Here is a 20,175-nt window from a genome sequence, read left to right as displayed (position 1 = left end):
CAAGCAAGTGATATGCTGAGTATCCGGATCCTCGAATTTCTTAACACTTGTAGAGCAGACCTTGTTGTCATAGTGGATAGCGGTCTCTTCCCCCGCGGCAGCAGCCTGGAACCGATGCTGCGAAGGGCATCAGTAATATATCTTGTCCATTTCACATTGTTCATTATAACCTGTGACTCCCACAATGGTTCAAGGATTGCGGAAACCACGATAGCTTTTTTTAAACTTAAAGTTGAGTTGGCTGTCTCTGGTATGAGAAAAAATATAGAGCTCAAAATTTGTACAGGCATAAAACTAACGATACTTGAACTTACCTGCACATTTATTTTATTGAGATTGTTGATACTACTCTAGTTAGCGATTTCCGTTTTGATTTTCCGAACTTTGCAATACTTAGCGACGCATTTTCTGCGAAAATGCATTAAGTCGCAAGAACCAACATAACAAATTATTATTTTGTGTCCTTTTGTTGCACGCCCATCCAGTGCAACGCAAAAAGTCGCAAAAACCAAACTGTACTCGAAAATGAGAAAGTCATTATACGTCTTAAATTTAAATCATTTTCTAAAAGTAATTTATTAATTAAATGAAACCAAGTTTTTACCAAGCCAAGTTTATCAACCGTTTGCTGCCAATTACTCAGTTTTGTTTATATTGGTTCATACGACCTAATCAAAACAAACTCTAGAAGTGACGTTTTGGCGTTCTGCACGCTCAGTATCATTCCCTTATTTTTGCGTTTATTCTTTATACATGGTCCGGAGCTACCGGAGGAGTTGAAAGAGGGGATAATATGAATATGTCCAATCTACAAGAATGGAGACAAATTGGACTGTGAGAATTACCGAGCGATCACATTCCTCAAAGCGGTGTCTCGAATCCTACTCCGCAGCCTAAAGCCACAAGCAAACAGATTTGTGGGAAGTCATAGAGGGACGTCTACGACGAACCAGATCTTCATATTATGGAAAATCCTCCAAAAAAAAGCCTTGAACACCAAGTCCCTACGTGTGTGTAAGGATTTAAACGACACCTGATCATCCGACACGAGCGTGCACGCGAGTCGGCCAGTCAATTGGCTTTAAGGGCAGGAGCAAACCTCTTTTTCACTAATTTTAAATAATTTGTGGTCACGTAAGAACTAGACGACACTTAACGTTCATACTTAACGGAAAAATGATTTAAAATTACCTTTTTGTCGACCGGTTTCGGGCTCGATATTGTCCATTTTCGCGATTTGTGAATTATTTATTGTGTAATTCTTTTGTTTTGTTATAGAATATTTGTCTCATTTTTTTATATGTGAAAATTATACAATCTTTAGTGTCATTTTTGTATGATTTTTTCTGATACCTGATTAAATTTCCACTAACTATTGTCTTTTTCGTTTTCGCATTTTTTTTTTGAAATTTTTGTTTATTCCAATTTCAATTTCCTGAAATGTTTAAAAGAAAAAACAATTGATAAAAATTCTTTATCTATCGATCATTACGTGAATTCAATCAAACACAATCTCACTCTCAAGAGATTGAAATTTCTCCATCGTCCGAATCATTACGCGGATTCTTTTGGGATATTGCTCAACTGTTTCCGATTTCCCAACGTTCGGTGCGGAAATTGTGGATTGAGAAATTCTACCAAACAATCAATGTAACAATTCAGAGCATTTCCATTTTTCATCGATTCCGAAGCCGGTGAATTGCTTCCCGAAAGACACAGGAAGGATGCCGGGATAAAAAATTTAAGAGAAGCAAAGGAAAAAGAGCTGAAAACCCATCATCACTTATCGAAATCATATTCCCTTTTTTATAAGCCCAGGATGTTTTCCAATTCAACTTTTGATGCGAGAAAGCCCTCGGGGACATCAACACAAAATCCCACGGCTTTGCGATTGTTGTCATTGCGTCGTGCCGTGCCAAATTTAGGACCGAAACAATCCAACCTATAAGATGAAATGTGCGTGTTCTAAGCCGAGTTTAGAGGAAAAAATGGGTTTCAACTCTTGGGACTTTTTCAGTTTTTCCAAAAGCCGAAACGTAAAATGGAAATTATTCAAATGCTGATCGAAAATCTTACTCATGGTGATTGGGGAAATACCATCAGTTGTTTTCAATCTCTTGTCAACTTTTGTCAATCATTGTCAACGTTTGCGTTTCAATGTTGGAACTACTTCCAGCGTTTCTGTCTCAATCTGATTTCATAATTCAACAAATGAAGCGTAATTTCGCTTCTTGAATGTTCAACTAGCTCGACTAACTTGAACTACTTCCATCTGGCAAAAGTCCTCATCCATTTTCTAAATATCAACTAGCAACAGTCTCAATGCGTTTACATAAAGAGCAGGCGATGACTGATTGAAAGCGCACGCGTTTTTTTTTTTCGCTTAGCTGATAATTCCAATAGTTTTCGTTTTTTTTTTATTGAGTGAATCTTTATGAATTGAATCTAAGTGGTAAAAACGTATGGCTGGATGTTCACAGCAGAACGGGCCACCAAATAAGTGGCTTATAGATAGTGGCTTATAGATAGTTTCAAATTTGGCTCATGGAGTTAAAAGAACCTTGCCTGATTGGGGTTTTGATTTTCGTGCCGGTGCTTGGAATTCGTTTTCTATTCAATGGACCTGACATATTTCAAACATGTACATGGTTATTTGGTATTGTTGAGTCCCGCTATGTTTTTGTTAAGCTGCTTAAAAATATGAAAACAATGGTGATAAACGTCATTTCGAATTCAAAGACTTCTCTTGTACTCTCTCTCTTGTAAGACTAGCGACTAGTCAGTTGGCAGGCGTCCCAGAGATTCCCTAAACAATCCCTAGGGTTGGCAAGCTTACTGATCAAATGCAAAATGCAGAAAATTTCCAGAGGAAGAAACAACTTCACCTTCTAGCTTAACTTAAATTTATTGGGAGCACAATCCAAGCTTAATTCCACCACTTTAATTATAACACTCATGAGTGAAACAATGGGTATCTGACCTGTGTCACGGCTACCAACTGGTACTGGTCCTCGGTTGGTCCGACTTTGGGTTCGGTGAGGTCGAACTCGGTCCAACGGCGTCGACGCGGCGAAGTAGCTGGCGGCGTTCTAGGTAAGCGACCAGCGGCAGATGTGGAGCAGTCGACGGGTAAGTTGCAGTGTACCTGGCCCCACCTTGGGTGCTGAACCAGGCACGGAAGTGTTGTTGGCCGGATGAAGTTCGCAAGTGAGAAACTCACCCGAATCAGCGATGGAATGATGCGGCGCAACCAACGGCTGGTTTAAATCCGGAAGCGATGGGGTTGCCTTTCTTGTAGCGGCGAACGTAACCTCCAAAGCAGCAAAGGTTTAAGGGCGGATTCTTTTTGTGGGTTCGTAATGAATCCGATTGAACGGCGACCACTCAACGGGGGATTGAAATTTCATCCAAAATCAGCGGGGTCCTGCTGTCCGAATATGTGACTTCAAACTTTTCACAATATTCTATTTTCTTCCAGAGGTCTTTCGCCAACGTTCAAATTTGAAATCACGATAGCAGTTCATCTCAAGGGCTTTGGACAGCAGGCAATCGTCGCCTCGCGCCTTTTTTACCTCGTCTAAATTCCATTCGCCTCTTCTATTTCCATTCGCCTTTTCGCTCTGCTGGGTAGCTTGCGGTCTCTGGTGGTGAGTAGTGGAACCGGTGGATGACTGCGTGCTTTTCGTGGAAGTTTTCGCCTTCCAGCGGAATAGTTTAACCCCCAAAATACTCACTGCATATAAATCTACAAACTTCGAACAAAATCATTAAGACCTCTTTCGAGAGACTAGCATCGCTTACATTCTGTAACATAAAGTGTTCAATGCTTTTCCAGTGCATATGATAAAAACTTAGTAGGCTGCGCTTTCTAATGCATAACTCGTTGCATCAAAGTTTGAACTTCGTCAACTCATTCAACGACATACTACATCATAAAGAGGCTTGCCTACCTGAACGGCACGACACCAAAGTTGCATTTTGATTCCTCATAGTTTAGAATTTCGAAAATTTCTAACAACTACTTTGAAGTTCTCATTTGCTTAAAGATACTCATTAAACACTTACATTCTCCTCGAAACACACACAAACGGCACTATTCTAGCGAAATTAGATTTCTCCCTTCGCAAATCATCCCAACTCAATGGTTTGGCCATTTTTTTTTCAAACAAGTAGATTTTTTCACAGATTTCGAAGCCATTTCACACAATTCAGAGCTATTTAGGAATACTTCATCCACTCAGTCGTAGCTTCTTAAAAAAATAGTTCATTCGACGCACAGCTTTGCGAAAATTAAATCAACAGCACACGGGGAGAGAATCCGTACGCGAAGCCCAAGGTAAACTCGCTGGCATTCCCCACTTTCCTTGGCACAAATCAGTCGATTTCTTTCCAATTTCACTCATCATGTCAGCCCTTTCTGACAAGACAAAAAGTTTTTTCAACGTCTTGCAATTTCATCTAAAATGACTTTTCAAATCACACATATTTTAAAGAAAAGAGAATCCCTAAACACAGTGCAATAAGAAAACAGGAAAAAACGCGTCCGCACTCGAGCAAGGCCTACTTTGAACTCTGTTTTTATTTTTGTAAATGTAATAATTTTGAAACGGTTAGAGCAAGTTCACTGGTGGTGGGAAAAAGTGGTAGAAATTTTGACATTTTGAAAATTTTGCCATGCAAAAATGTTTTCAAGATCTTGGGGCGTTGTATTTTTTACAATACTGTTTCTATTTCAGCCGTATGTGATAGAAATATTGCTATTTTTGCATCACAGCATGCGAAAATACAACACGTAGTGTAAAAAAACTAGAAGGCCACAGACCTTGAAAATGTTTTTGCATGGCAAAATTTTCAAAATGTGCCGTAAGTGTCGAAATTTCTACCACTTTTTCCCAACACCAGTGAACTTGCTCTTAGAGCAAGTTCACTGGTGTTGGGAAAAAGGTGTAGAAATTTTGACACTTTTAGCACATTTTCAAAATTTTGTAATGCAAAAACATGTTCAAGATCTGTGGCTTTCAAGTTTTTTTTACAACACGTGTATTTTCGCACGGCTGAAATAGAAACAGTGCTGTAAAAAATACATGTTTGCATGGTACAATTTTCAAAATTTGATACAAGTGTAAAAATTTCTACCGTTTTTTCCCAACACGAGTGAACTTGCTCTTATCGATGCGATAATGCCTTCTATGACAAAGTTGCTAGAATTGGTACAAGCTAAAAACTTTTTTCAGACATTATAGCTTTAAAATGGATATTAAAAATTTTTTTTATTTCACTGCTAAGAGGCTTAATCAATTTTTCAAAAGTCCATTCGATATCCCATGTAATGTTGGTCATTTGTCCGGAAGGCACCATAGAGGTCCAAAACTTATAGTTTCGACAGAAAAAATTTTTGATTGTATGATTGAGTCGATTTAGAATCATTCAAAAAATCTGTCCATACCAAAGCCAATAAATAGTGAGTAAGAAGTCGGCAAAAAAACATCAGAAATTGATTACATTTGGTCAATAGTAACTCAATAGTCAGTAATACAGCATTCAGGATTCGAAAGTCAGTCAAAAGAGTAATGTTTGTCGTTAAGTTGGAAAAAAGTAAGTCGAAGGTTGGTCATAAGTAGGTCAAAAAAATCCCAGAAATTTATCCGATATCAGCCGGAAGTCAGTGAAAATCACCTATTATCTGTCAAAAAAACCTCAAAATTTTAAATCACATACATACCAAAGTCAGTCAAACTAAAAAAAAAAATAAGCCAAAATTCGACAAAAATCAACAACAGTCGGCCAAAAGTCAACAAATTTAATTTAATTTAATTTATTTTATTAGTCTGTTTATAATCGATCAAAAATCGGTCATTCTTTGTCATTAAAAGTTAGTTAAAAGTCAATAATATAGCATTTAGATGTATAAAGGCAGTCAAAATGTGATCACGTGTGATGTTTGTCATATGCTGTCAAAAAATTGGTCGGAAGTTGATCATAAGATGTAAAAGATACTCAAAAAAAAAGTAAAATTTTGGTTAAAGTCAGCCAAAAGTTTTAACAAAATCAAAGTCACCAGTTTAAGTAGGTTAGAGGTCAGACAAAAAAAAAGTAAAAAGTTAGTCAAAAGACGATCAGTTAGTTGAAATTGGTTTAAAATCAGTAAAAAAAAAGAGTCGATAAGTCAGTCAAAAATCAACAAAAAAAAAAGGCTGGAAAACGCCATTCAGAAATATTTTTTTTGAAAAAGTCTATAAAATACTATATCGTTCAATCAAAAACCAGTAGAAAATCAGTCAGATAACATTCATAAATAAAAATTTCATCGAAAGTCGGTCAGAAATAAGGCAAAAGTCGATGGAAGGTAAAACGTCGAAATGCAATTGAAAGTCAGAAAAATAAGTTCAAACCGCTGACCATACTGACTGGACCCTCGATTTCGTTTTCTGGATAATTTTTCCAACAGTACGCAATATCGATTCCAGAGTGCGCGTCGATCGATTTTGAGAAATGCTATCTCAGTTAGAAAATGCCACCCAACTTCAACAAAAAAACAGGCAATTTCTATTATAGAATCGGGCTAAACAGGTACATTTTTCCTACAGGGCATTTCATGTCAAATTTTTCTGGTTCGCCACCTGCCGTCGGTATTGCGAACATACAAAATCTGACAAAAAAATCTTTGAATTTTTGTTCTAATTGTCATGTCAGTGTGATCAGTGTTCAAATTATACAAAATCTGATCAAAGGCATTTGAGTAAAATTCTAAAGTTGATCTGAAGTCGACACAAATTTGTTCAAAAATCAATCAAGTCGAAAAATCAGTTTAAAGTCAATTGGAAACCAATTTAAGTATGTCAAGAGTTGCTGAAAAAATAGATAACTGTTAAGAGGCAGTAGAGAATCATTGAAAATTCAAAACAAAATCAAATGTCGGTCAAAAACCAATCGAAAGTATACCGAAAATTGGTTAAAATTTATTCAAAATTCAATGCAAATTCAATTGAAGTAAAAACCAAATGTAAATAAAAAACAAATACAATGAAAATTTAACTAGAAATCATAAATCAGTCAAATGACATTTAAAAATTGATCTAAAACCAGTATAAGTTAGATAATTGGTAAATCAGTCAAAATTGAGTGAAAAAAAACATTAAAAACAGTTAAAATTGATCAAAAACTAGCCAAGGTTCATTTTAAGTCGTTTAGAAGTAAGCTAAAATACAGTTTGACGTAAGTAAAATTAAGTTAAAAATCATAGATCGAAAAAAATCTATCGAAAGTAATATGAACTGTGTTACTGTAGGGTTTTTTTCTTGAGTGAGTATTGCATGCAAATAACATCTGCGAAATCAAGTGATCATCAGCCATCAGCAATCGTAACCAAGGAAATTAAAATTCCATTTATATATTTCAAGAAAATTGCTCCCACAAGCCTACTTTGTGTAGCTGCTGCTGCTGCTGATTTTTTTGTCTCTGCCAAGGCCAACTTAGACGAACAGGAGCAGGAGAACGCTCTTTTCCTTCGCAATTGCATAAGCTGCAGTTTCCCGGTTCGTTATTTTAACCCAACTCTGAATGCCATCGGCTGAACGAAAACAAAAATAGAATCTCTAGAAATAAAACCTTATCCTGTACGCGCGTCGTCGTTCTACTCCTACTTACCTACTTCTCGAAAGAGCTCTGGATGGGAGCATTCAATTGCAGCAGCTCTAGATTTTATCGTCGTTACATGGTCGTTGTCCACTTGAGCCCCTCGCCTGAAGATTGAGAAAGGTGGAAACCCGACATTTTTCTGCACTCAAGTCCACGCGAAAGTACTTTTGCCACCCGGAAACGAAAACACACCCCGCGGGTTGTCAATATCGAGAAGTAGTTTTACTTATCAATGGAAGAATATTGCAGAATTTCATCCTTATTTGCCCACACTACTCTCGAACGAGAAAATTGAAAAACATAGAACTAGCAGCCCTGCCCTTATACTTATGAATTGCGATGAATGATGGACGGGCGATTGGAAATACAAAGTTGAAGGAAACCTTCAGAAAACAACTAACACAAGACAGCAAAACGGCAGGAGACGGTATCATCAATCTATCACAACCGGATAGAAGTAAACATCTTTTCTGCTGTTCTGTTCCGGTTCTGAGTGATGTGGCATTGGCTGGCCTCTGTTTTTTATTTTCAATTTCTCCCATCATTCCCGCAGGCAACAATATTAACTATTTCTTTTGAATCGGATTCAATTTCACCTCCGCTGTCATCTCAAGTGGGATGCCGATTGATCGATGTTGACAATTGGAAAAATTCGTTTCCATGAGTTAGAAACGTAAGATTGGATGTAAACAGTTTCTGTTTGTTTATATATTTTTACCAAGAAATGGATGAAAAGTTTGCGAAAAAAGTTCGATTACTCCCATGTTTATTTTTCAAACATCGTTCTCTTTAAAGGGGAAGGTGCCCGCAGTACACTGTTGCGAGCAGAAAAGAAAAAAAAAACGCTGATTTCTGACAGCTTCAAACTGTAAAATGCTTTGTATTATTTTTGTTAATTTTATCATTTTATTCTAAATTGTTTCGCTTACAAATTCAGTGTTATATTGTTTGAGTTTTTTTTTGTAGGACCACAATGGAAATAATCAGTTATATGAGAAAAGCTACTGGGCCTGGCTCCCCCCTTAGAAGATAAATTTCTTCCACTAAATATTTCATGATACCCAAAATTACAACCCTTCATACGAAAGAGAAGGAGGAGCAAGGGGGAGCTTTTCTTCTTTGTCTCTTCCCTCCGAATTTTTAGTTGGGGGCCTAATCTGACCATTTCCGGTCCTGCTACCTCACCTTAATCCGTGTACCGGCTTTTGGGGTATGAGGTTGGTATTGTACAATTCTGTTTCCGAAAAATTCCAACCGAGCGATGTTGAGTCGGACGAGGCATTAAAACTCTTACCGAAATGGGGCCGGTTGATTTATGATCCAACCATAAAACTCAAAACCAAGGAAGAGCTTTAAAAATTTTCCTCTTTTCAGGGGGTGAAGCTCCCACACACACATAAAAAAAACCGTTCATTTCTTTCCATCATAAGTTTGGATTTGAAATTTTCTGGACAATGGAATCGTTTCTGATCAGTTGAATGAAGTTTATTTTTAATTTTCCTCAACAGAAATGTATCAGGTGGGTAGAGAGGGAAAATACAAATACCTATTAAAATTGAGAGCGATGAAAAAAATCAGTTGATTGAACGAAAAAACCCTGTCGAAAAACCGGTCCAACAATTTCCGAAAGAATCTTCAATCCATCCAGTCGTCCAAAGGGGAAGGGTGGCGAATTCCTATTGAAATATAATCCCACACTAATTAGCTTTGGCAAAACTTATTTTCCGGACACGGAACTAACTACGGGCTAACTATGCAACTTTCAAGCTGACGCTTTGAAGTGTGTATGTGTGCATTAAATTTTTGCAGCTTCCTGAAGCTGCTGGTGTTGCCACTAGGAAAATCTATCGTCTCCCGGTTTTCGAACGCAAGTTTGCGTCACTTATTAATGACGACAACGTTGTGATGGCTTCCGGATTAAAATAGCGAGGAGCGTTTCGCGTAAAGAGCTCTAAGAGGAAAAAAATGACAGGAAAACAATAGCAAACAGGCACCCTCCAACTTTGAGCTATTTTTCAAACGATTTTTTTCCTCCACTTTCTCTTTTAAAGGCGTCCATAAGTTCAGCGATGAGTAATGGGTAATAATTAAGTCCGCGCGTTATCAACCAACACACTAATGGAGAAAATTTGCTTGCTATAGGAAAGCGGTTCTTCAGCAGAAAAACGGGGAAAGCGATAATTTTTCAGCTTTTCCAGTCAAAGTGCTTTTGGAACCGACATTTGTTAACCTATCAATGATGAACTGCAGAATCACGGGATTTAGAAATAATTAATCCAACTTTTTCTTGAACTCGATTGAAAAAATTTACCATATTGATAACATAGTTAAAATTGTCAAAATTGTAAAAATCGTCAAAATTGTCAAAATTGTCAAAATTGTCAAAATTGTCAAAATTGTCAAAATTGTCAAAATTGTCAAAATTGTCAAAATTGTCAAAATTGTCAAAATTGTCAAAATTGTCAAAATTGTCAAAATTGTCAAAATTGTCAAAATTGTCAAAATTGTCAAAATTGTCAAAATTGTCAAAATTGTCAAAATTGTCAAAATTGTCAAAATTGTCAAAATTGTCAAAATTGTCAAAATTGTCAAAATTGTCAAAATTGTCAAAATTGTCAAAATTGTCAAAATTGTCAAAATTGTCAAAATTGTCAAAATTGTCAAAATTGTCAAAATTGTCAAAATTGTCAAAATTGTCAAAATTGTCAAAATTGTCAAAATTGTCAAAATTGTCAAAATTGTCAAAATTGTCAAAATTGTCAAAATTGTCAAAATTGTCAAAATTGTCAAAATTGTCAAAATTGTCAAAATTGTCAAAATTGTCAAAATTGTCAAAATTGTCAAAATTGTCAAAATTGTCAAAATTGTCAAAATTGTCAAAATTGTCAAAATTGTCAAAATTGTCAAAATTGTCAAGATTGTCAAAATTGTCAAAATTGTCAAAATTGTCAAAATTGTCAAAATTGTCAAAATTGTCAAAATTGTCAAAATTGTCAAAATTGTCAAAATTGTCAAAATTGTCAAAATTGTCAAAATTGTCAAAATTGTCAAAATTGTCAAAATTGTCAAAATTGTCAAAATTGTCAAAATTGTCAAAATTGTCAAAATTGTCAAAATTGTCAAAATTGTCAAAATTGTCAAAATTGTCAAAATTGTCAAAATTGTCAAAATTGTCAAAATTGTCAAAATTGTCAAAATTGTCAAAATTGTCAAAATTGTCAAAATTGTCAAAATTGTCAAAATTGTCAAATTGTCAAAATTGTCAAAATTGTCAAAATTGTCAAAATTGTCAAAATTGTCAAAATTGTCAAAATTGTCAAAAATGTCAAAAATGTCAAAATTGTCAAAATTGTCAAAATTGTCAAAATTGTCAAAATTGTCAAAATTGTCAAAATTGTCAAAATTGTCAAAATTGTCAAAATTGTCAAAATTGTCAAAATTGTCAAAATTGTCAAAATTGTCAAAATTGTCAAAATTGTCAAAATTGTCAAAATTGTCGTCAAAATTGTCAAAATTGTCAAAATTGTCAAAATTGTCAAAATTGTCAAAATTGTCAAAATTGTCAAAATTGTCAAAATTGTCAAAATTGTCAAAATTGTCAAAATTGTCAAAATTGTCAAAATTGTCAAAATTGTCAAAATTGTCAAAATTGTCAAAATTGTCAAAATTGTCAAAATTGTCAAAATTGTCAAAATTGTCAAAATTGTCAAAATTGTCAAAATTGTCAAAATTGTCAAAATTGTCAAAATTGTCAAAATTGTCAAAATTGTCAAAATTGTCAAAATTGTCAAAATTGTCAAAATTGTCAAAATTGTCATCAAAATTGTCAAAATTGTCAAAATTGTCAAAATTGTCAAAATTGTCAAAATTGTCAAAATTGTCAAAATTGTCAAAATTGTCAAAATTGTCAAGATTGTCAAAATTGTCAAAATTGTCAAAATTGTCAAAATTGTCAAAATTGTCAAAATTGTCAAAATTGTCAAAATTGTCAAAATTGTCAAAATTGTCAAAATTGTCAAAATTGTCAAAATTGTCAAAATTGTCAAAATTGTCAAAATTGTCAAAATTGTCAAAATTGTCAAAATTGTCAAAATTGTCAAAATTGTCAAAATTGTCAAAATTGTCAAAATTGTCAAAATTGTCAAAATTGTCAAAATTGTCAAAATTGTCAAAATTGTCAAAATTGTCAAAATTGTCAAAATTGTCAAAATTGTCAAAATTGTCAAATTGTCAAAATTGTCAAAATTGTCAAAATTGTCAAAATTGTCAAAATTGTCAAAATTGTCAAAAATGTCAAAATTGTCAAAATTGTCAAAATTGTCAAAATTGTCAAAATTGTCAAAATTGTCAAAATTGTCAAAATTGTCAAAATTATCAAAATTGTCAAAATTGTCAAAATTGTCAAAATTGTCAAAATTGTCAAAATTGTCAAAATTGTCAAAATTGTCAAAATTGTCAAAATTGTCAAAATTGTCAAAATTGTCAAAATTGTCGTCAAAATTGTCAAAATTGTCAAAATTGTCAAAATTGTCAAAATTGTCAAAATTGTCAAAATTGTCAAAATTGTCAAAATTGTCAAAATTGTCAAAATTGTCAAAATTGTCAAAATTGTCAAAATTGTCAAAATTGTCAAAATTGTCAAAATTGTCAAAATTGTCAAAATTGTCAAAATTGTCAAAATTGTCAAAATTGTCAAAATTGTCAAAATTGTCAAAATTGTCAAAATTGTCAAAATTGTCAAAATTGTCAAAATTGTCAAAATTGTCATCAAAATTGTCAAAATTGTCAAAATTGTCAAAATTGTCAAAATTGTCAAAATTGTCAAAATTGTCAAAATTGTCAAAATTGTCAAAATTGTCAAAATTGTCAAAATTGTCAAAATTGTCAAAATTGTCAAAATTGTCAAAATTGTCAAAATTGTCAAAATTGTCAAAAATGTCACAATTGTCAAAATTGTCAAAATTGTCAAAACTGTCCAAATTGTAAAAATTGTCAAAAATGGCAAAATTGTCAAAATTGTCAAAATTGTCAAAATTGTCAAAATTGTCAAAATTTTCAAAATGGTCAAAATTGTCAAAATTGTCAAAATTGTCAAAATTGTCAATATTGTCAAAATTGTCAAAATTGTCAAAATTGTCAAAATTGTCAAAATTGTCAAAATTGTCAAAATTGTCAAAATTGTCAAAATTGTCAAAATTGTCAAAATTGTCAAAATTGTCAGAATTGTCAAAATTGTCAAAATTTTCAAAATTGTCAAAATTGTCAAAATTGTCAAAATTGTCAAAATTGTCAAAATTGTTAAAATTGTCAAAATTGTCAAAATTGTCAAAATTGTCAAAATTGTCAAAATTGTCAAAATTGTCAAAATTGTCGAAATTGTCAAAATTGTCAAAATTGTCAAAATTGTCAAAATTGTCAAAATTGTCAAAATTGTCAGCGTTGTCAAAATTGTCAAAATTGTCAAAATTGTCAAAATTGTCAAAATTGTCGAAATTGTCAAAATTGTCAAAATTGTCAAAATTGTCAAAATTGTTGAAATTGTCAAAATTGTCAAAATTGACAAAATTATCAAAATCGTCAATATTGTCAAAATTGTCAAAATTGTCAAAATTGTCAAAATTGTCAAAATTGTCAAAATTGTCAAAATTTTCAAAATTGTCAAAATTGTCAAAATTGTCAAAATTGTCAAATTTGTCAAATTTGTCAAATTTGTCAAAATAGTCAAAATTGTCAAAGTTGTTAAAATTGTCAAAATTGTCAAAATTGTCAAAATTGTTAAAATTGTCAAAATTGTCAAAATTGTCAAAATTGTCAAAATTGTCAAAATTGTCAAAATTTTCAAAATTGTCAAAATTGTCAAAATTGTCAAAATTGTCAAAATTGTCAAAATTGACAAAATTGTCAAAATTGTCAAAATTGTCAAAATTGTCAAAATTGTCAAAATTGTCAAAATTGTCAAAATTGTCAAAATTGTCAAAATTGTCAAAATTGTCAAAATTGTCAAAATTGTCAAAATTGTCAAAATTGTCAAAATTGTCAAAATTGTCAAAATTGTCAAAATTGTCAAAATTGTCAAAATTGTCAAAATTGTCAAAATTGTCAAAATTGTCAAAATTGTCAAAATTGTCAAAATTGTCAAAATTGTCAAAATTGTCAAAATTGTCAAAATTGTCAAAATTGTCAAAATTGTCAAAATTGTCAAAATTGTCAAAATTGTCAAAATTGTCAAAATTGTCAAAATTGTCAAAATTGTCAAAATTGTCAAAATTGTCAAAATTGACAAAATTGTCAAAATTGTCAAAATTGTCAAAATTGTCAAAATTGTCAAAATTGTCAAAATTGTCAAAATTGTCAAAATTGTCAAAATTATCAAAATTGTCAAAATTGTCAAAATTGTCAAAATTGTCAAAATTGTCAAAATTGTCAAAATTGTCAAAATTGTCAAAATTGTCAAAATTGTCAAAATTGTCAAAATTGTCAAAATTGCCAACATTTTCAGAACTGTCAGAACTGTCAAAATTGTCAAAATTGTCAAAGTTGTCAAAATTGTCAGAATTGTAAAAATTGTCAAAATTGTCAAAATTGTCAAAATTATCGAAATTGTCAAAATTGTTAAAATTGTCAAAATTGTCAAAGTTGTCAAAGTTGTCAAAGTTGTCAAAGTTGTCAAAATTGTCAAAATTGTCAAAATTGTCAAAATTGTCAAAAATGTCAAAAATGTCAAAATAGTCAAAATTGTCAAAACTGTCTAAAATTTTAAAATTGTCAATTTCACATTGTTACTCGTATTGGTTCAATATTTTGCGAGATATCGATAGGGTTGTGAAACGCAGTAGGCGTATGGTCTGCTAATCAAAACAATCTATCGAGGTAATTCAGTTTGATCAACTCTTTTACTGTTTCTGTAACTTGAATTTTTTAAGCAGACAACACGTGTTCTTTCTCTATCTGCCTAATCTCCAAGGAAAATACACCGGCCAGTAACACAGATAATAATTTACTTACATCAAAACGAACAATCCTCGGTTGTATTCCTGCATATCGTCCATAAGATTCATCGCACAGATGCCAACACCATCCAGTTTTGGAACGTATTTCTGAAAACAAGAATGGGGAAAAATGATTCGATAGAAATTTTGAGTTTAAGTAAGTAAGTTTTCTTATTCTAATAAAGTTCTGTTGAATTATTTAACTTATTTCAGTATTGAAGAAGCAATAAATAAAAGAATGTCAATATCATTAAAATCGAATCAATAGCGAGAATGTCGTTTTTCTTCGAGAACTACGCAACGACAGGATTTCATTATTCATTCATCAGCGAAACAATTCAATGGAAATCATCTTTTTAAAGTACGGAAGATCGGAACCATCTTCTTCTTCTCTAGTAGGAAGGTATTCAAACATTCACATCGCTCATCCTAATGAACGGAAAAGAATCCTTGTTTCGAAGTTGTTGGAAACGATAGAAAAATAGAGGGGGCGTAAAAAAAAGGAAGAACCACGTGGCCACCCACCAGCCCACATTTCATCACTACGTATCAATGTAGTTTAGCACTGAGCAGAGGCAGCGAGGTGTCATCCATCCCATCAATTTACTACTTCCTCGTCTCGTTGCAGGATCACCAATTGGGGATGAGGTGGGGGTGACATTTCCTCTTGCTGCCAGCCAGCATGTTCTAACATAATCATCTTATCGGTCCCAGCGGAGCGTCTCGCGTGAACTTCAACTTGTGCCCGCCTAGCGTGAGGACTTCTCCTAGAAGAACTTCCTTCCTTTCTCGTTTGGAGGTTTACAAGGATGTGAAGGGACAAGAGTCCTCTTTCTCGAGAGACATCCTCCCGGTGAGCTTTCGAGTCCTAGATCTTCTTCTGTAAGATAATGTAAGCTCATGGGCTGCCAATCAAAAAGTGTAGCAAATGGCATCAGCAAACGAAAAACACGATTCGGGGGTATTTTTCCGTTCCTGCCTTGGAGCTACTTCTGTAGCACACAATACACATCCTCTGTTGGCAAATGATAGCCCGCACACCAAATGTCGGCACCACCCGAAGACAGCCATCAACGAGACACGGAAATTGTCAACCTACTCTACTATAAGACGTTCTGTGAACTGTTTAAGCATTTCCGGGGGACAGCCAGGGATGATTAAACTTCGAATTTCGATCGAATTCCCAGAAAACACCTATTTAAGGGCGAGGAAACTGCCAGAAAATAATCTATCAAAATTAATCGTAGAATTTGAAAGAAATAACACAAACATGTCACAAAGACGTTACAAAAATGTTGATAACATGTTACATATACTTCACAAAAATAATTTTCATCATAATAATTTCGATGTTTCTAATTCTTTTCTCAACCCAGTGTTACGTCTTAAACTGTCTTAAAGATACTTTTATTTCAACTAATACGTATGAAGACTAACATTGAACTAACTAAATTTTCACTCGATGTGCTCGATGTCGAGGTGGCCTCGATAAACTTTGAATTTTCAGGGTTGCTTAGTTTTCAGATTCTAAAAATCACTGGCAGAAGCAGGAGAAACAGTGGAAAAAACCCATCGAAAGCTCCGTATTTTTTTGGCGTGCCATCCCGGAAAAGAACCATCTGAAGGTGATTCTCCACTGGAACAAAAGCACGCACACCTAACATCCGGTTTCGTTGGCCTCCCGGAAGTAAGTGTAGGACATCGATTCATCCATCCTCCCGGGCCGGAGAGCATCTTATCTCAAGTGTGGAAAATGCGAAGCAAACATTCTTCTGGGCGTGGAACCATTGTTGCTGATGATGAAGGGAAGAAAAGTGCTTGAGGAGTTTTTCTTCCCTCCGGCTTAAGAGGAAGTTTGGCTCTAGAGAAGAGGAGGACGACAGAAAAAATGATAATCGACTGGGTGACGAATATCTATGTAGCTCCAGAACGAACTCCGGATATGCTGCCAATCTGCGGAATCATTTTTCTTTTTTCAGGTATGTATGTATTCTGGTTGTTTTTCTCTGCGTTTTTCATTTTGGTTTCGAAACTCCAAAAATGTTGGTGAAGCTTTTTCTGCACTCAGACTGTTGTTGTTCTAGGCTTAGGATTTGAGTAATGGATTTTGGTGAGTTGAGGAATGGTGCGGATTTTTCTAGTGTTCCCTAAGTGGATGGGCGTTTTTCCGTTGTTTTTTACCGTTCAATTTTCCAGAACCAGCCATTTCTTGTGGAAGTCAAAGGTGCTTGTTGAAATTATGCTATTAGTTGGATGGAACTGAAGTGAGCAATACATTTTACCGGTGTGCTCCGGAATAAATTCTAGTCAAGAATAAGTTGCCCATTAGCATTAGATAGGTAATCTCACATTTAAATAATAAAAAAATAAGGCGTTTTAAGGACACATCATACGATGGCTTAACGACTCCATTTGAGACAAGAAACGAGCGAACTTTTTGGAACAGAATTTCAAAAAAGATTTCTATAAATTTTGGGTGTACTATCAATTTTGACAATTCAGGTTATTATGACAGTTTTACAATTTTAACATTTGTGACAATTTTGACAATTTTGACATATTTGAATATTTTCAAAATTTTAGCAATTCTAACAATTTTAACAATTCTGACAGTTATGACCATTTTGACCACTTAACAATTTTGACAATCCTGCCAATCTTGCAGTCTTGAAAATCTTAACAATTTTGTCAATTTTGTCAATTTTGTCAATTTTGTCAATTTTGTCAATTTTGTCAATTTTGTCCAAACTCTGAAATTTTGAAAATTTGAAGCTTTTGGCTCTGACTCAAAAGACCACTAGCGTCAATTTTGTTAATTTTGTCAATATTGTCAATTTTGTCAATTTTGTCAATTTTGTCAATTTTGTCAATTTTGTCAACTTTGTCAATTTTGTCAATTTTGTCAATTTTGTCAATTTTGTCAATTTTGTCAATTTAGTCAATTTTGTCAATTTTGTCAATTTTGTCAATTTTGTCAATTTTGTCAATTTTGTCAATTTTGTCAATTTTGTCAATTTTGTCAATTTTGTCAATTTTGTCAATTTTGTCAATTTTGTCAATTTTGTCAATTTTGTAAATTTTGTCAATTTTGTCAATTTTGACAATTTTGACAATTTTGACAATTTTGACAATTTTGACAATTTTGACAATTTTGACAATTTTGACAATTTTGACAATTTTGACAATTTTGACAATTTTGACAATTTTGATAATTTTGACAATTTTGACAATTTTGACAATTTTGACAATTTTGACAATTTTGACAATTTTGACAATTTTGTCAATTTTGTCAATTTTGTCAATTTTGTCAATTTTGTCAATTTTTTCAATATTGTCAATTTTGTCAATTTTGTCAATTTTGTCAGTTTTGTCAATTTTGCCATTTTTGTCATTTTTGTCAATTTTATCAATTTTATCAATTTTGTCAATTTTGTCAATTTTGTCAATTTTGTCAATTTTGTCAATTTTGTCAATTTTGTCAATTTTGTCAATTTTGTCAATTTTGTCAATTTTGTCAATTTTGTCAATTTTGTCAATTTTGTCAATTTTGTCAATTTTGTCAATTTTGTCAATTTTGTCAATTTTGTCAATTTTGTCAATTTTGTCAATTTTGTCAATTTTGTCAATTTTGTCAATTTTGTCAATTTTGTCAATTTTGTCAATTTTGTCATTTTTGTCAATTTTGTCAATTTTGTCAATTTTGTCAATTTTGTCAATTTTGTCAATTTTGTCAATTTTGTCAATTTAGTCAATTTTGTCAATTTTGTCAATTTTGTCAATTTTGTCAATTTTGTCAATTTTGTCAATTTTGTCAATTTTGTCAATTTTGTCAATTTTGTCAATTTTGTCAATTTTGTCAATTTTGTCAATTTTGTCAATTTTGTCAATTTTGTCAATTTTGTCAATTTTGTCAATTTTGTCAATTTTGTCAATTTTGTCAATTTTGTCAATTTTGTCAATTTTGTCAATTTTGTCAATTTTGTCAATTTTGTCAATTTTGTCAATTTTGTCAATTTTGTCAATTTTGTCAATTTTGTCAATTTTGTCAATTTTGTCAATTTTGTCAATTTTGTCAATTTTGTCAATTTTGTCAATTTTGTCAATTTTGTCAATTTTGTCAATTTTGTCAATTTTGTCAATTTTGTCAATTTTGTCAATTTTGTCAATTTTGTCAATTTTGTCAATTTTGTCAATTTTGTCAATTTTGGCAATTTTGTCAATTTTGTCAATTTTGTCAATTTTGTCAATTTTGTCAATTTTGTCAATTTTGTCAATTTTGTCAATTTTGTCAATTTTGTCAATTTTGTCAATTTTGTCAATTTTGTCAATTTTGTCAATTTTGTCAATTTTGTCAATTTTGTCAATTTTGTCAATTTTGTCAATTTTGTCAATTTTGTCAATTTTGTCAATTTTGTCAATTTTGTCAATTTTGTCAATTTTGTCAATTTGGTCAATTTTGTCAATTTTGTCAATTTTGTCAATTTTGTCAATTTTGTCAATTTTGTCAATTTTGTCAATTTTGTCAATTTTGTCAATTTTGTCAATTTTGTCAATTTTGTCAATTTTGTCAATTTTGTCAATTTTGTCAATTTTGTCAATTTTGTCAATTTTGTCAATTTTGTCAATTTTGTCAATTTTGTCAATTTTGTCAATTTTGTCAATTTTGTCAATTTTGTCAATTTTGTCAATTTTGTCAATTTTGTCAATTTTGTCAATGGTCAATTTTCTCAATTTTGTCAATTTTGTCAAATTTGTCAATTTTTTCATTTTTTTCAAATTCGTCAATTTTGTCAATTTTGTCAATTTTGTCAATTTTGTCAATTTTGTCAATTTTGTCAATTTTGTCAATTTTGTCAATTTTGTCAATTTTGTCAATTTTGTCAATTTTGTCAATTTTGTCAATTTTGTCAATTTTGTCAATTTTGTCAATTTTGTCAATTTTGTCAATTTTGTCAATTTTGTCAATTTTGTCAATTTTGTCAATTTTGTCAATTTTGTCAATTTTGTCAATTTTGTCAATTTTGTCAATTTTGTCTATTTTGTCAATTTTGTCAATTTTGTAAATTTTGTCAATTTTGTAAATTTTGTAAATTTTGTAAATTTTGTCATTTTTGTCAATTTTGTCAATTTTGTCAATTTTGTCAATTTTGTCAATTTTGTCAATTTTGTCAATTTTGTCAATTTTGTCAATTTTGTCAATTTTGTCAATTTTGTCAATTTTGTCAATTTTGTCAATTTTGTCAATTTTGTCAATTTTGTCAATTTTGTCAATTTTGTCAATTTTGTCAATTTTGTCAATTTTGTCAATTTTGTCAATTTTGTCAATTTTGTCAATTTTGTCAATTTTGTCAATTTTGTCAATTTTGTCAATTTTGTCAATTTTGTCAATTTTGTCAATTTTGTCAATTTTGTCAATTTTGGGAATTTTGTCAATTTTGTCAATTTTGTCAATTTTGTCAATTTTGTCAATTTTGTCATTTTTGCCATTTTTGTCATTTTTGTCAATTTTGTCAATTTTGTCAATTTTGTCAATTTTGTCAATTTTGTC

General features: G+C 32.2%; 1 protein-coding gene across 1 annotated transcript in view; it reads right to left on the bottom strand.

Moving 5' to 3' along the window:
• LOC129738469 (uncharacterized) overlaps positions 1-20,175 on the bottom strand; it is a 132,988-nt gene that overhangs the window by 53,083 nt on the left and 59,730 nt on the right. The window contains exon 3 of the mRNA XM_055729679.1: positions 14,644-14,735. Coding sequence (XP_055585654.1) covers positions 14,644-14,735 — 92 coding nt within the window. The remainder of the gene's footprint in view (positions 1-14,643; positions 14,736-20,175) is intronic.

The sequence above is a fragment of the Uranotaenia lowii genome, chromosome 1, assembly GCF_029784155.1.
Source record: "Uranotaenia lowii strain MFRU-FL chromosome 1, ASM2978415v1, whole genome shotgun sequence".
Lineage (NCBI taxonomy): Eukaryota > Metazoa > Arthropoda > Insecta > Diptera > Culicidae > Uranotaenia > Uranotaenia lowii.
Note: the sequence above shows the minus strand (reverse complement) of the source record. Positions and strands in the feature narration are given on the sequence as shown.